Consider the following 14,420-nt stretch of genomic DNA (forward strand, 5'->3'; position numbering starts at 1 on the left):
TAATCAAAAATGGAAGGAGCATAGCAAGAGTTGATCTTGTCCTATGTGCATCTGCTGTACATAAACCACCCCCCTGCTCAGAAAACATCAAACTTGGTTCAGGTTCAGCCTGATTAGCTTTTCATGGACAAAGTCAGCAAAAAACCCTGTTCCAAGTTAGTTAATGAAAACTGTTTGCTACAGAGCACTTCTCCCAGGCTTAGATCCATGTGAAGAACAAGTATTCACACAAAGAAGTGTTGTAACAAAGAGGAAAAGTCCACGTTAGAGTTGTAATATGTGAATATTAAAAATAAGATATAAAATCAGAAGCATCATATACTAAATTAAGGCAAAATATAATCTCAATAAATACATCTTTCAAAATTATTCCCTTTTCTAGAAGAGCCCAAAGCAACAAGTCTTTAGTTGTGATTATTTGCTTTCTATGAATCCACACTGAATTGAACCTTGGCCGATTTATTTGAGAGGACAAGGCCAGCTGACAGCATTAACCTCAATTCTATTTTATTCCCACCACTTAAAAGTCAACAAATTTGGATGAGTTGGTTCTTGCTTTAGTTTTTATCATTTTTCTTTCTGATTTGAACCCTGAAGATGCAGCTTTAAAACAGGAAAAAAACTATAGGAGGGCAGTTAGATGAGATAAAGCATAATTTTATTTCATAAATAAATAAATATTAATAAATAAATATTCATAATAAACACCAGGGGTGGTTCAACAATTATTTCATATTCACTTACTTCAGGGCCTGTTCCAGGTGGCGAATTTTCTTTTGAGCATTCCCTCTTTCTTTATCCAGATCATTCTGAATGCCATGAATCTGCCATTTAAGGAAAAAAACACCATGTATTTTAACCAAAACAGTGTCTGAGTTAAAAATAAATCAATGTTATTTTTAATTCTAAAAACTATTCATTTGCATATTCTTTTTCCACTGATGCAGACAACCACCCATAGATTTCTAAAATTATGTGAAATGCAAAAGTAGAGATTAACAGAGAGATTAAGTATGAGAACACAGCCAATGAGCTATTCTCCTTCTCAAAGTGAATATTATTCTCTAGAATAAAGAAATATCAGCAATTACACAAAAAAGGAACTAGGTTTTCTTTAGGTAAGTAGAGAAAAGCAGATAGGAATATGCCTAAAATGGAGCTCTAGGGTGCAGAGCTCCTGCTCACCTATTTGTGAAAGGGAATCACTTTTGATCAATTCTTACAAGAAAAAATATCAAACATAAATATCTTACATAAACATCCTAAAGAATAAAAATAGTAGAATAATTACTAATAATAATCCTAAAAATAGTTACAAAAACCTTTGAATTTGGCAACCTCCCAGGCATGGTCCAAACCATGAGTTTCTGTAATGTTTATTGCCAAGAGCAGGTTAAGTACAAGGGTTTGTATATACAAGAGTTGTATTGCTTTAGAACTGCTCAAGGAACAACGTGGGGATGGGACATACAGGAAATCCTTTATCCACCTACAGTCATTTGTAATGTTGCAGGCTGTTAAGACACTACAATAAAGAAAAATGTGTGTAGGCCAATGAAAAAACAAATTCAGAGATTCTCTGCTGGGAGCAGTTCCATGAAGGTGTTCACTCCAGGAACACTTGGTTTCCAAGAGCCTCCAAATCCATGAGCTGTCTAGTAGAGAATGAAGAAGCTATTGCCAAACCTGGTAAAATTCTACATATTTAACAGGTGGCTTGTGAATGGCTCTCAGGAATAATCTGCCACTCTTGTGATGCTGAGCTGAATGTTTGGAAAACAAGCAGTAGACTATTTATAAAAAGCAGGTGTTTCCTTGGCTTGTAAAGCCATTTAGCCTAACTGGTTCCTGATTCAGCAGATAAGCACATTTAATCAAACAGTGACATTTAAGGTTACTACCTATGATTTGTTTGATGTTTAGGTATCCTCAGAGGCAACAGCCACTGCAGACTCATAAAGATTATTAGATAATGGGTAGGTTTTTAAGTGAACAGATTGCAGCAGAGACTTCACGATTCCTTTACTTGTTTTAGTATTTTATGGGCCAATCCATCCTCGTTTATGGATTTATATCCAGAGATTATTCACAGGTATTTTTCTCCTCGTCCTTTCTCAAGATTTGATTTTGAAAACAGTTACACCAGAATTCATGAACAAACTGCTGTCAAGTTATCTATAAAAAGAAAGTCTCTGCTTCCTTGTTTATTGATGCAGAATTCCAGCTTCCCTCCCTGGGCTCACTGCTGTGGAGGCACTTCTGACACGCTCTCAGCCCATACTAAGGAGCTTTCTCCCAAAAGATCCTCAAACCTCAGTCAAATTGTGCCAATATAATTTTTAATTTGGCCTGCAAATTAGTCCAATCCTGGACTTTTCTTGAGTTCAACATTCATAACACCCATGACTTGACTAAAAAGATGAATGTAGGCTAGATTTAAACCAAGGCAGATCGTGGAACAAAGAATGTTTTGACTTCAAGTCAGTAGAAGGGACTAACTCAAACCAAAACCTCACTACAATTCATGTCACAAGTGCTATTACCAAGTGACAAGTAGCTCGGATCACAATCCATTATTTTATGTTATAAATTTGCCACATTTGGAAATGACATGTTTGAGTAACACATCCTTTCAATTAAACAGGCATCTAAGGCACTCTCTGGCTGCACATGAGTTGCACATATAATGTCACTAAAATTGAAGTTTAATTTGAAGCCTATTGATGTTTCAAGTCTAAAAGAGCAGGCAGTATTTGCAAAGTGCTTTAATATGAAGTGTTTTTGATGAAAATTACATTTTTTACTTTAAGTTTCTGATGTAAAAACAATGCATGTTGACAATATATAGAGAACACATGGAGAAGGATGGAATAGAGATATGCTGGGGGAAAAGGAGTATGGGAGAGCACATGAACACTGCCAACAGGTCAGGCCAGGTTTCATTCAGTTCATTATCTTTTCAATAACAGCAGCTGCCATCAGCTGCCACCCCAAGCAGTGCACACACACAGGACAGGCTTCCAGGGGCACTTCTTTGGGAATGCCTTCCCAGCCTCCATCACTTGGCAACGGGTTCCTAAAATCAGAGGTGATATCCCTATCCTTACACAGCTGTGCTTAAAATACTCCTTGAATTTGTCCAATTATTCTTCCAAACCTTGTGAAGTGCTTGGATTCCCAAATTTACTATTTTGGGGGGTTTCAAAATTTAAACCCTTAAGTCATGTACAGAACAAAACTGGAGCTGTGCAGAAGATGGTAAATTTTCCTGGAAATATTACCTGTTTCTCATACACACGCTGCAAGTGAAGCTTGTCCTGCTGAACCTTGTACTCTTGATCCTGCAAAGATGTGTATTCTAAATAAACAAAGTCCATTTTTCTTCCATTTCAGAGCATTCATCAAACACAGACATTTGCTACCATATAGAACAGTCCATAAAAAATAAAAACCCACTTTATATCATCATGAAAAAATTCTCTGACATACAAAAAAATTCAACCAACAGCAAATAACACAACTATCTCAAAAGTCATGATTCATGCGTTCTAAAGAGAAAAAGCAACTTGTTCTCCTGAGCTATTAAAATGCCATTCTGTACTACATCAACTGTGAAATGAAAGACATTGGAGGAAAAGTAGATGCCAAAACTCAACCAGGACTGATACATGATACAGATGTGGAACTCATTACCCTAAGATAGAAGGATTAATTTAAATGCCTACAGGAAGACAGAATATTGAACTGAACTATTAAACGGTGAAAATTAAAAACAATTTTGGAACTTTAAAAATGTTCACAGTTTACGAGAAAAAAAAGATATTCATCATTCTTTGACAGGCTTCTTTGTATACCACCAATACACATTTAAACTGTTTTATTTAACACGTGAACTACAAGAAACAGTCAGAAAACTTCTGTGAAAATTCTGCTCTTACCTCTCTTTTAGTGACACTTTTAAAATCAACTTTTAACCATATGTGACAGTTTATATATTTCCATTAATTAAACAGAAACAAGCAAGCATAGTCTACCTCAGTACATTTAAGCATGGCTATCTAAACATTTAAATCACCAAAGAAAGCAACAAGGGTTGGGCATTTTTGAGAAAGAAAATCAGGGTTCACCCTCAGCTGTTGCTGCCTTTGATGTTCTGAGTCTTCCAATCGTTGTTTCAACAGAGCCATTCCACGCTGTAATTCTGCAATCACGTCAGATGTCTGCTGGGATTTAACAGAAAAATCAATTTTTGTATTGCATTCCTCATTAGCTCTTTGGCATTTTAAAATTTATTTCTCTAAGGTGCCCAGAAATTGGAAAAAACTATCAGCTTGGGAGAAAAAAAACCTGTGTGAGTTTACAGCTCTGGATACATCAGTTCAGGCCCTCTGGTGAACTTAGAAATGGAAACAAAAGCACAAAAAAACACCCCCAATAATAAAAAATCCCTACTAAAATCTACTAAAAATTGGTAAAAAGAAAAATACCTTGTAAATTAAATGAAGTTAAGTATCATCAAAGCTCAGAGAATTCCAGCAAATAAATACCAAAGACCTCACTTGTCCTACAGCTCTATGGATTAATAAATGGTATTTAAAAATTGAGTCTTTTCTACAATCATTTAACTTTAAAATCATTTAAAATATATACCATCTCTGTACCTATGCATACTGGTAGATATCAACCTGAGAGATGCTTTTCCAGAAACAAACCAGAGTTATTACATTTTGGGTGAAACCTACACTCACAAAATATAAAAATAATTCCTTAAATATATAAATGTTTAACACAATGTTCAATACTATGAGGCCTGCAGGACTGTTTTTTTTCTGGAAAAAATATTTTCTGTCATGGAAGAGATCTTGTGAAAACATCAAGTCTTTAAGTGTGTTGAAATTCTCTGGTCTCCGGAATTTTTACAAGGAGCACAAACAAAATCAGGATATTAATTGTACCTCATCTGAATCAGCTGTAGAAATACACACAGCAGAATTACCAGCCAACTTCAGCTGATTTTTGAGTCAAATTTGGGAACAACAAATTAAATCCCAATTTTATTTAAACTCACACTCACAAGTAACTTGGGGAACTGAGCAGTTCCTTGGATTTATTCATAAGCATCATATTTATAGTGAGGAGAACACTTAAGAAATAAACCCCATTTTCCTGCCTGTTATACCTGGCAGCATACCTGAGCTTGTTCCTGCTTTAGAAAATCTCTATCAACATCAAATTTACTTTGTAGTTGCTGAAGCTTCTCCTTGTATTCCTGTATAATCTGGTTCTTGTCTTTCTGAAGTAAGTTGTACCTACAAGGAGCAAGCAAACAGAATATGGAAATTGCTTTCATATTTTGGCATTTTACCTGCTCAGTATCAATTCCACGGAGTCTGCATGTCTGCCACGTGCTCTTGTCACAGAAGGAGCTGCTTATAAATAATGGAAAGGTAACACACTCCTCGAGGTGATCATTTGGGTCACTCTAAATGAGTTTGACACCAATTAATACATTTTCATGAGAGATTTCGAATGTTAAATGCCATTCAGTGTGTTCCTGGAACAAAATGAGTAATGTTTGCTTCTGGAAATTCCATATTCTTAAAAGTTACACCAGCAATTGTTATTTGATTACCTTGCTTTCAGCTCCTGAAGTTGGGAGCAGACCTCCTGATAACGCTGTTCTACCTCAGTCTTCTCTTGAGATAATTTCTGACGTTGCAAATGACTATTTTCAGCCTCAACAGTCAACTGCTGCACACGAGCCCCCAGCTTTTGGACTGTCTCATTCTAAAAGAAAAGATAATTATTGAGAAAAGCCCAGAATAAATGAGGGACTACCCCTGTTGTTATTCAGTAGCTTTGAGCAACGAGGTTCTTTTGCGACGCAGGGACAGAAGAGTTACAATGGCAAAGCTGTCATCAATCATGACAGTAAATCCGATGTTGTATATAAAAAATAAATCAATTTTCAAAATATGGATGTTTATCCCCCCCGCAAAGTGACATCTCCCTTATGCAAAACAGCATATGCAACTGATTTCTAAATTACAAATCTTAATGAGAGAGAAGACAGTATTTCAATGGAAAGCTGTAATCGATGATAATACATGTAAAGTGTTCTTACACTTTCCATTAATTTAATTAAGGCAATTTCCTTTCAGTAAATTACAAGCATCTCTCAAAAGTTGTATCTTTTTCCTGGAACTTCATCTCCTAATATAAACAAATTAAAAACTTAGCAGAGTGAGGACAGGCAGGTAGCCTGAGACTACTCTAGCACTTCCCATTCTTCCTTAAATTTATGGGAATATGTAGGGAAATGAGCAGAACTCCTCAGGAGGCTGGAGTAAGAAAATAAGACCCAGCTGTCCTTGCAGGATGTATACATCAGTGTTATTTTTATATTAACAAAGGCCTGAAGATGAGGGAAGTGGAACAGAAAGTTCATCCACTGTTAAAGTAAAATAAAACCCCAAGTATCTGCCCTGAGCAGCCACTGCCCCGACCATCCCTGGAGGTGACATGAACCTGAACCAAGGCAAGAACCTCACACAAGAGAGAAGGTCACCTGAATGGCCACCTGAGCTCTGGCAAGTGGCTTCAGAGATTTCACAGCCACAGCACAGCAAAATTCTCCATCAGTGCCAAGCCAGCTGCTCAGTATGGGTTTGGTTTTCTGTGGGCAAGGGTTGTTTGCTTTGGGGGCTTGGGGTTCTTGCTTGTTTTGTGGTTTTCTGGGGTTTTGTGGAGGGTTTTTTAATAATTAAAAAAAATGAGTAATTTCTAATATATCACTGAATATAATTAATTCCTGGCTGGCCCTGTACCCCTCCCCAAGAAGTTCATCCTTGTTCAGGGCACAAACCCCTCCTTATCAGTTCTATGGCATTGGTGAAATTGTTCAGCCAATTCCACTTGCTAACAGCACTGAAATTCCTGATAACATGAAACTCTGAACAGAGAAACTCTGAAATACCAACAAAAAAATAGGGAAAAAAATCAGGAGAGAGAAAGGAGAGAGAGAAAAAAAGAAAACTAATTTCCAGTGACAGTCTAGTCTTTCATCTTAAGCCCTGCCTTGAACTCTACCTTGTTTAATTATTAAATCAGAAGCTGCTCAGCAAGATCTGTCTAGTTTTGATGGTTCTTAAATTCAATCTTGCTGACAGACTGTGTCCATTTTCCTCTGTATTTACTGTTACCTGTGACATGATCTGAATGTTAATTTTTAAATTCAACATTCATTAATAAAGGAATAAATTTTGTTTGACATTGTCTTTTCACTCATTCAATTTTCCTCATACCCTATCCTGATGAAAAGTACAGGATGCTTTTTTGAGGTTACTTGTTAATGTTTTTGCTTTCTGCATCATTTATATAACAGGCAAAAAATCCAGATTATACCTGATTACATGCTTATAATTATTCTAGAAAAGAAATGTAATAAATTAGAATAATCAATACTTATTTTAAAATCCTTTTAATGTGATCTTTCATCTAACAGAAGCATTTACCCATTCAAAGAGGAGGTGGGTGAGGAAAGAGTCACATGTTTCTATGGAAATAGATGTAATATCTAAATCCTCTTGTATGGTCTACAAACCTGCAAAGACGAAAGTTCTGCTAACTTGAATCCAAAGCAGGGAGACATATTTGTAAGTAAGGACTGGTACTAACAGATCTGTGTAACATTGATTGAAGGGCTGTACCTTGATTAATTTTACCTGGGGAATAACATCCTTGGTTGGACTGGCTGCCAGGACAGTGCCCTCTCCCACAAGAGAACAACTACATTGCACTATCAAAAATAAAGATGTATGTACATGAATCACAGAATCATGGAATGGTTTGGGTTGAGAGGGACCTTAAAGATCATCTCATTCCACCCCTGCTATGGGCAGGGACACTTTCCACCATCCCAGGTTGCCCCAAGCCCCATCCACCCTGGCCTGGGACACTTCCAGTCCACTTGAACACAAACACAAGGAATTTAAATATTTTAGGAGACGCTTGCTGTCGTGACAGGTTTACACCAAAACCTACAGTCGATCGTGTCTGCTGCAAATACTCCTCCTCCATCTTGGCCAGCCGAGCGTTGGTTTCCTCCAGCAGCTCCTGCATATCTTCCGTGTGCTTCTTGCGGATGTTGAACTTCTCCTTCTCCATCTCAGCCACAGCATCGTGGAGCTGCGTCAGAAAAAAAGGCACAAATAACAAATGGCATCTACAACTAGCATCAAGAAGTGTTGTTACATTATTATAGCATATCAACAGAATCACTGGAAAGCCCAGGTATCCACATTTCTGTCCTCTCTGAAGATAATGTTTCTCTAAAACAAAAAGAAGACTGTGGCTGCCCCATTCCTGGAAGTGTTCAAGGCCGGGCTGGATAGGGCTTGGAGAAACCTGGAATAGTGGAAGGCGTCCCTGCCCATTGCAGACAGTTGGAATGAGATGGGCTTTAAGGTCCCTTCCAACTCAAACTGCTCTGGGATTCTATGAAAAAACAAAAAACAACCCCAAACAAAAAAACACCCAACACTGAAGCCTCAAGATCTTCAACACAAAGGACAATTTATGATTTATGATTATGATTTGGCTTTAAGAAGGCAAGAATTAAACCCAACTTCATTTCTAGATGCAGGGCTGAAAAAAAATTAAATTATACAGCACACTTCATGAAGGGAGGTGGGTTTGTCCTTTTTCTGACCCTCCCTCTCCTGAGAGGGGGAAGCAAGACAAATACTGACAATAATCTGGACAAAGGTGACACTGTCTCTCAATAAACATGCTCTTCCCTCTGCTTTGCTGCTGTCTTGAGTTGAATAATAAACAAAAATACATTGAAGAATTCATGACCCATTGCAAAACTAAGAGTTCAAAGGAATCACCATGCCAGCAGGTAGCAGCAGGTTTACCCAGATTAAAATTCCATGTCAGGTCAACCAGAAATAAACACTTCCCTAATACAATCCAGAGACTTGCCAGGAGGCCAGATGAACCCCAGAACAGGGTGACCAGTTGGGTGCAAAAGCATCAGCAAAGAGATTCTTGATTACTCCAGGAAAAAGTAAAATCAACACAAAAAATATCCCTAAAACTCATTCTGTGTCTTTATTTCTTTGAGTGACAAAATGCATTATCCCAGATAAACACTGCAGGAGTCTGTCAAAGGAGGGAAGTACTGCTCATTACCCTTTTCTCCCACTCATTGTTCAAGGAATCATTGCTTTGCTCACACATCTTCTTCAGTTCCACAATCTGCTGCTCTTTGGCTTCTCTCACAACTTGGGACTCACGAACAAGGGTGTGAACTGTTAAAAATGGGAAAAAAATAAACAACCATTCAAGACCTTTGGGATTTTTCAGTGTTGGCAATAGATACAATCAGTTTATGCCAGTTTTCCAATTGACCTGGCTTTCTGATGGGTTTTGGCTCTTAAATACTTAATGTATGTGCTGCTTTAAAATGTAGCACTTAAATTCTGTGTCATTACAATATTACAGGGTGTTCTCTCTTTTCTACTTTGTTTACGTAATATTTCAGAGAGAGTTTTCCTTCCTGAAGGAGTAAATATACATCAGCAAAATTCTGTATAACCACAAGAAAGTAGTTATTTTTAACCTGACTTCATGAGCATCCTTAGGAGAAAAGTTCCTGTGAAGGTTGAGTGCCCAAGATACACAAGGAAATTAAGTTCCCCAACTTAAATTGCAAGTGATGGCATCATCATTAGTGGAAAAAGCAGGTACATATTCACTTTTCAGGAGTGACTGAGGATTTTCATTACCTGGAACAGTGTGGGCAACTCCAGCTCAACCTGTTCCAGACAAGAGCAACCACCAGCCCCCAGAGAGAAGCCCCAGATCCCTTGTTGGACAAATTACTTTCCCAAGGAGCAGGAAACAAAACACATGGAACTCTCTCCCTTTTTGTACACAGATTACCAAACTTCTGTATTATTTTACACTGTGGTTTAGTCCATAGTGCAAAGGGACTCCAAGGAATTCTAAAAGAAACTAACATTGAAAAACTGCTGACAAGCCACACTCAAGGCGAGTTTTGTACTTATGACACACTCAAGACTACTCATGTTTGAAATCTCCTGCCACAATAGTCTTAAAAATAACCCGTTGTGGTTTGGTTAAAATGTACTGAATGTATAAAGAAATGAACTTTGAGCCAAAGATTCCCAAAAAATTGAAATAAGCGGCCAAAATACTTCAGTAGCATCAAAGGAACTTTTTTTGGGGACGCTCATAAAACCTGTATTCAATATAATAGATCACAGGCCTCTTGGAACATTTGGGTTGGAAACAGCAGAGACAACTGGACAAGAATCTCAGGATCTAAAGGAAAAAATTAAATCAAGAGCTACAAATGATGAAGAAAGGGATGTCTGCAGAAGGAACATGCAAGCCCACGGTCACAAGAGGATGCAGTGCAATACAACCACATAGAAAACAACCAGGAGGACAAAAATCACCTTTTTTCTCCAGTTTTCTAATCGTCTCCTCAGATTCTTTTTGTTTCTTTAGGTAGGTGGACTTCAGCACATCTATTTCATCATTCTTCCTATCCAAAATCTGCAGAGAAAATTCAGAATATTTTAACAAAAGTCCAAAACATTCCAAACTACAGCCAGTGCACAAGATAATACACCCTGATCTCTGTCAAAGGCGCTGCCTCCAAGAAGTGCTCAGGTCGTGCAGGACTAAGTGACTGAACCTAAATCATTTTCCCAGCTATGACTGCCAAGTCATAAACAAAGGACTGGTTTAGACAAATGCAGGCAAAAGCAGATTAAAAAAGGAGTTTCATGTTCTAAGGTGGGTCTTTTTGTTTTATTTTAAACCTGGGTAAACCTGGTGTTGCTTTTGTTGAGTTTGGAACTTTCATGGTGCTACTACTGCAAACAGAAAAGGTTTTCATACTTATGTTGCCTAATAGTATTTAAAAGCATCTAAAATTCTCAGCAGATTGAAGAAATATTTAAATAAGTTGGTGAACATCATTACAGTCTTTTGTGCTTCACCAATTGAAATTCCTTGCATAGATCCCATGGAACAATGGACTGGAATAGAGCAAGTATATGAGGGTAACTACACCCACATTTCTGTACAGGCTGAGTTTGGAAAAAACCTTGAATTTGGAAAAAAGCTTGAATACTTGCACACTTTGAGATAGTATTTTAATTTAAACTTTGTGTTTAAGATAAAGATTAAAGTTGCAAAAATTTTATAACGGTGCCCCAAATCTCTTATCAAACAGAAGCTTTCATCTTAAAACAATATTACTCCATCTGCAATAAACGTTTTGTGTCTTTAAAGATTAATACGACACTATTTAACCTTTTCTAAAATATCCAACGTTATTAAACAACTTCAAAAGACAGAATTCTAACATCAGTTAGGAAGGGATGACAACTCAAGGGATGAGAAAGCATTTAAACTATTTCTTATTCTCACAAAGCTGTTTCCTTTAGACTCTCAGCTTCGCTCGCTGCTTCTGCTCCGAAGCCTTGAGAACAGATGAGCCAAATATGCACCTGACCAAATATTAACATCCTCTCAGGAGGCTTTGATGTGTCACAGATTTGTGTCAACCAACTTCCTCCAAGCCTGTGACTCAGTCTTTAGGAAACAAAGCAGAGGCCCTGACTAATGCTGAGCTTACAGTGGGATCAGCTGCAGTGATGCCGACGCCGGGATTGGGATTCCCGCCACAGCCCCGGGATCAGAGCCCTGCCGGAGGCACCTGGAATCTCACAGGATTTCACCCCACCTTTAAAACGTGGGATTAAAAGCAACAGTATGGTCTGGGATAGGTATCATCCTCCCAGGAGTGGTGTTATGTGACACAATAAAGACAAACCCAGTGTAACCCAGAGACCTGGTAACATGTTAGTGCTGGAAGAATTAAGAGCCACATAAAATTTAAAAATGCAACACCATAAATAAAGGGCTGTTTGGTGACCTGCCTCTGCTCTAAGACAGTGTCCAAACAGAGACAGGACAGCAAGCACTGCTGCTGTGTGAGCAGGAACATACATGATATATCCATGGGTTTTCCTACTCTTATATTTTGCATTTTGTCCATGAAAAAATAGTTTTGTTCACATTCTTCTCTAATACAAAATTTTTCTCTCTAACAGAAAATTCACGAGTTTATGATTTCCCACAGAAGTTGTTATGCTGGTAAAATAGGTTGTCTTGTTCAAACAAACAAATTGCCTTGTATTTTCATCTCCTTTCTGCAAGTGTTTTCCCCTTTCTAAGTTTATGTTACCATAAAATATTCTGCATTCCTCTCAGTTTATGCCAACTGCTACCTACCACTTGACTACCAATGAACATTAATAGCAATTGTGAAGAAGTTAAAGAACAACTGATAAATATTTATGATAATCATAGTCTCTATTATTGTTTAATACACTGTTTCTGGGAAAAAATACAAACACTTCTTACCTTTTGAACATCAGCATCGTGCTTCTGTTGTAATTTCAGTTTTTCTTCGTGAAATTTACCTTCTGCTATTTTCATTTTCAGTTCCAGCTTTAGAAGCAAAACAGCATACACACAGAATTTAAATAAAGAATAAATGACACCAATGACCTTTTCATAACTTTTTAATTATTCATTTATGTCTTTCAGAAAGCAATGGTAAGTCACCAACAAAGAATTCCTATAAAAAAATCTACATTCAGTTTCTCAGTATTTTCGTATTTATTTGATAGAATTGTTACAAAAGATGTCATCCTACAATATTTCTTCAGAAAAATGGATTTGTAGGATGTTTTAGTTGGCAATAAACACAACTGCTACTGCCCAGAACAAGCTATTGTCCTTAATTTAAATAAACACTTAGGAATAAAACCTTAATATATCTGTTAATATACCAAGTTTGGTAAACTCATTTTCATTTCTTCAGGCAGGTGTTACATTTATACAAAGAATGTCCTTTAGCCCAGATGAACGTTTGTTTTTGTTTGTTTTCTATTATTCATGGAGTTCACATTATAAACACATTTCCTTTTAAAGGTGACTTATGATGGGATTAAGGACTGGATCACTGAAATACATTTCCTGTTCCGCTTGTGTTTGTTCAAAGCTGTACTTGAACCCCTCCAACACAAAAATACATTGCCAAGTCTTACTTAGAGCCTAAGTTTTCATCTTTCAAGTATTTTTAAATCTCTTGCATGTTCTCAGTACACCATAAAAGGCTGTCTTCAGGACAGCTTTGAGGGGAATTTCATGTTTCTCAGGGTTTTCTAGAAACCAAAAGTGACACCTTGAGTTCAGATTCAGGCTGTTCCACTCCAACATTTATTAATATCCACTGTCCAGAAAGCAAAGTGGACTGAAAAGCTTCCCCAGGGGACAGACCCTGATCCCCCTCACTTTAGAAAGGGAGGACCAAACCCCTCCAGGAGATGACTCTAAGCGGTCTTTGGACAACAGAAAACTTTGTGTTTGACTTTCAGGTGTTCTAAAAGGTGCTGAGGTTCCCCCACCTTGAGGCTGGACACTGCACTCCCATCACCATCCAACCATTTCCAGCTCTCACATTTTCATTTGGCTTAACTAAGAACCTGACTTGTAAGATCTCAACTCACAGACTACAAAGGAATCAACAGCATTATTCATTCTGCCTTTATTTTCTATGCCCCTGACTAATCAAAAGTTGTCATTCAAGCAAGAGTCTTTATCTCACATAGACATACACTAAATACAGTATAAATTACCCATTTTTTCTGTGATTCATTTGTGTTACAGCTTTGTTGGGACTTGAAAACATCACAACGTTATTGTGACTTGAAAACGTGAGCTACAAAAATCCACAACTCAACAGCGCTGTGCAGTAAACACAGAAGACTTCTCAAGAAGTGGAAAGAGAAGGAAGAGCAGAAAATTTTTTCATTTTCTGGACTCATCATCTGACACTCAACCACCACTTATTACACCACAGATAAAGCAATCCATCTCCCAGCTGTTTGTACATAGTCTTATGCAAATTAATGGTGAGGGAAAAAAGTTAGGTTGACAATTAATCCAAAGAAAATAAATCACATTCTCAGCTGTCAGCCAAGTCTTTTATCGTCCCAAAATAAGCATCATGATAAAAATGCATCCTCTATTCATGAAATCTACGCATATGTACATATGAAAAGAAATATATGCGTATATCGCTCCAACAAAGTGACATTAGAGAAGAAAATCTTAGAACCAGCTGATGAATAAGTGTTGATTTAATAAAAAGAGCACAGTAATCCACTTCCAGATAGACAGCTTGTGAACATTCCATAAATAAATATGAAGGTCTCATAAAAACACAAATACCAGAAACTAAACATGAAAGAGACTCCAATCTACTTGAATTACATTGAAAGCTTATGAATGACTGAGGTACAGCTTCT

The 14,420-nt window shown here is 37.4% G+C and overlaps 1 protein-coding gene across 7 annotated transcripts in view; it reads right to left on the reverse strand.

The window, feature by feature from the left end:
- CEP112 (centrosomal protein 112) overlaps nt 1-14,420 on the reverse strand; it is a 159,582-nt gene that overhangs the window by 115,101 nt on the left and 30,061 nt on the right. For 6 of the 7 annotated variants that reach the window (XM_069032389.1, XM_069032390.1, XM_069032395.1 and 3 more), the window contains 9 exons: nt 12,469-12,555; nt 10,488-10,587; nt 9,196-9,314; nt 8,044-8,187; nt 5,633-5,787; nt 5,192-5,309; nt 4,128-4,223; nt 3,282-3,341; nt 745-824 (listed from right to left, as the gene is read on the reverse strand). In XM_069032389.1, coding sequence (XP_068888490.1) covers nt 745-824; nt 3,282-3,341; nt 4,128-4,223; nt 5,192-5,309; nt 5,633-5,787; nt 8,044-8,187; nt 9,196-9,314; nt 10,488-10,587; nt 12,469-12,555 — 959 coding nt within the window. The remainder of the gene's footprint in view (nt 1-744; nt 825-3,281; nt 3,342-4,127; nt 4,224-5,191; nt 5,310-5,632; nt 5,788-8,043; nt 8,188-9,195; nt 9,315-10,487; nt 10,588-12,468; nt 12,556-14,420) is intronic. The other variant, XM_069032391.1, reaches the window with a different exon arrangement.

The sequence above is a fragment of the Aphelocoma coerulescens genome, chromosome 18 (assembly GCF_041296385.1).
Source record: "Aphelocoma coerulescens isolate FSJ_1873_10779 chromosome 18, UR_Acoe_1.0, whole genome shotgun sequence".
NCBI classification, from domain to species: domain Eukaryota; kingdom Metazoa; phylum Chordata; class Aves; order Passeriformes; family Corvidae; genus Aphelocoma; species Aphelocoma coerulescens.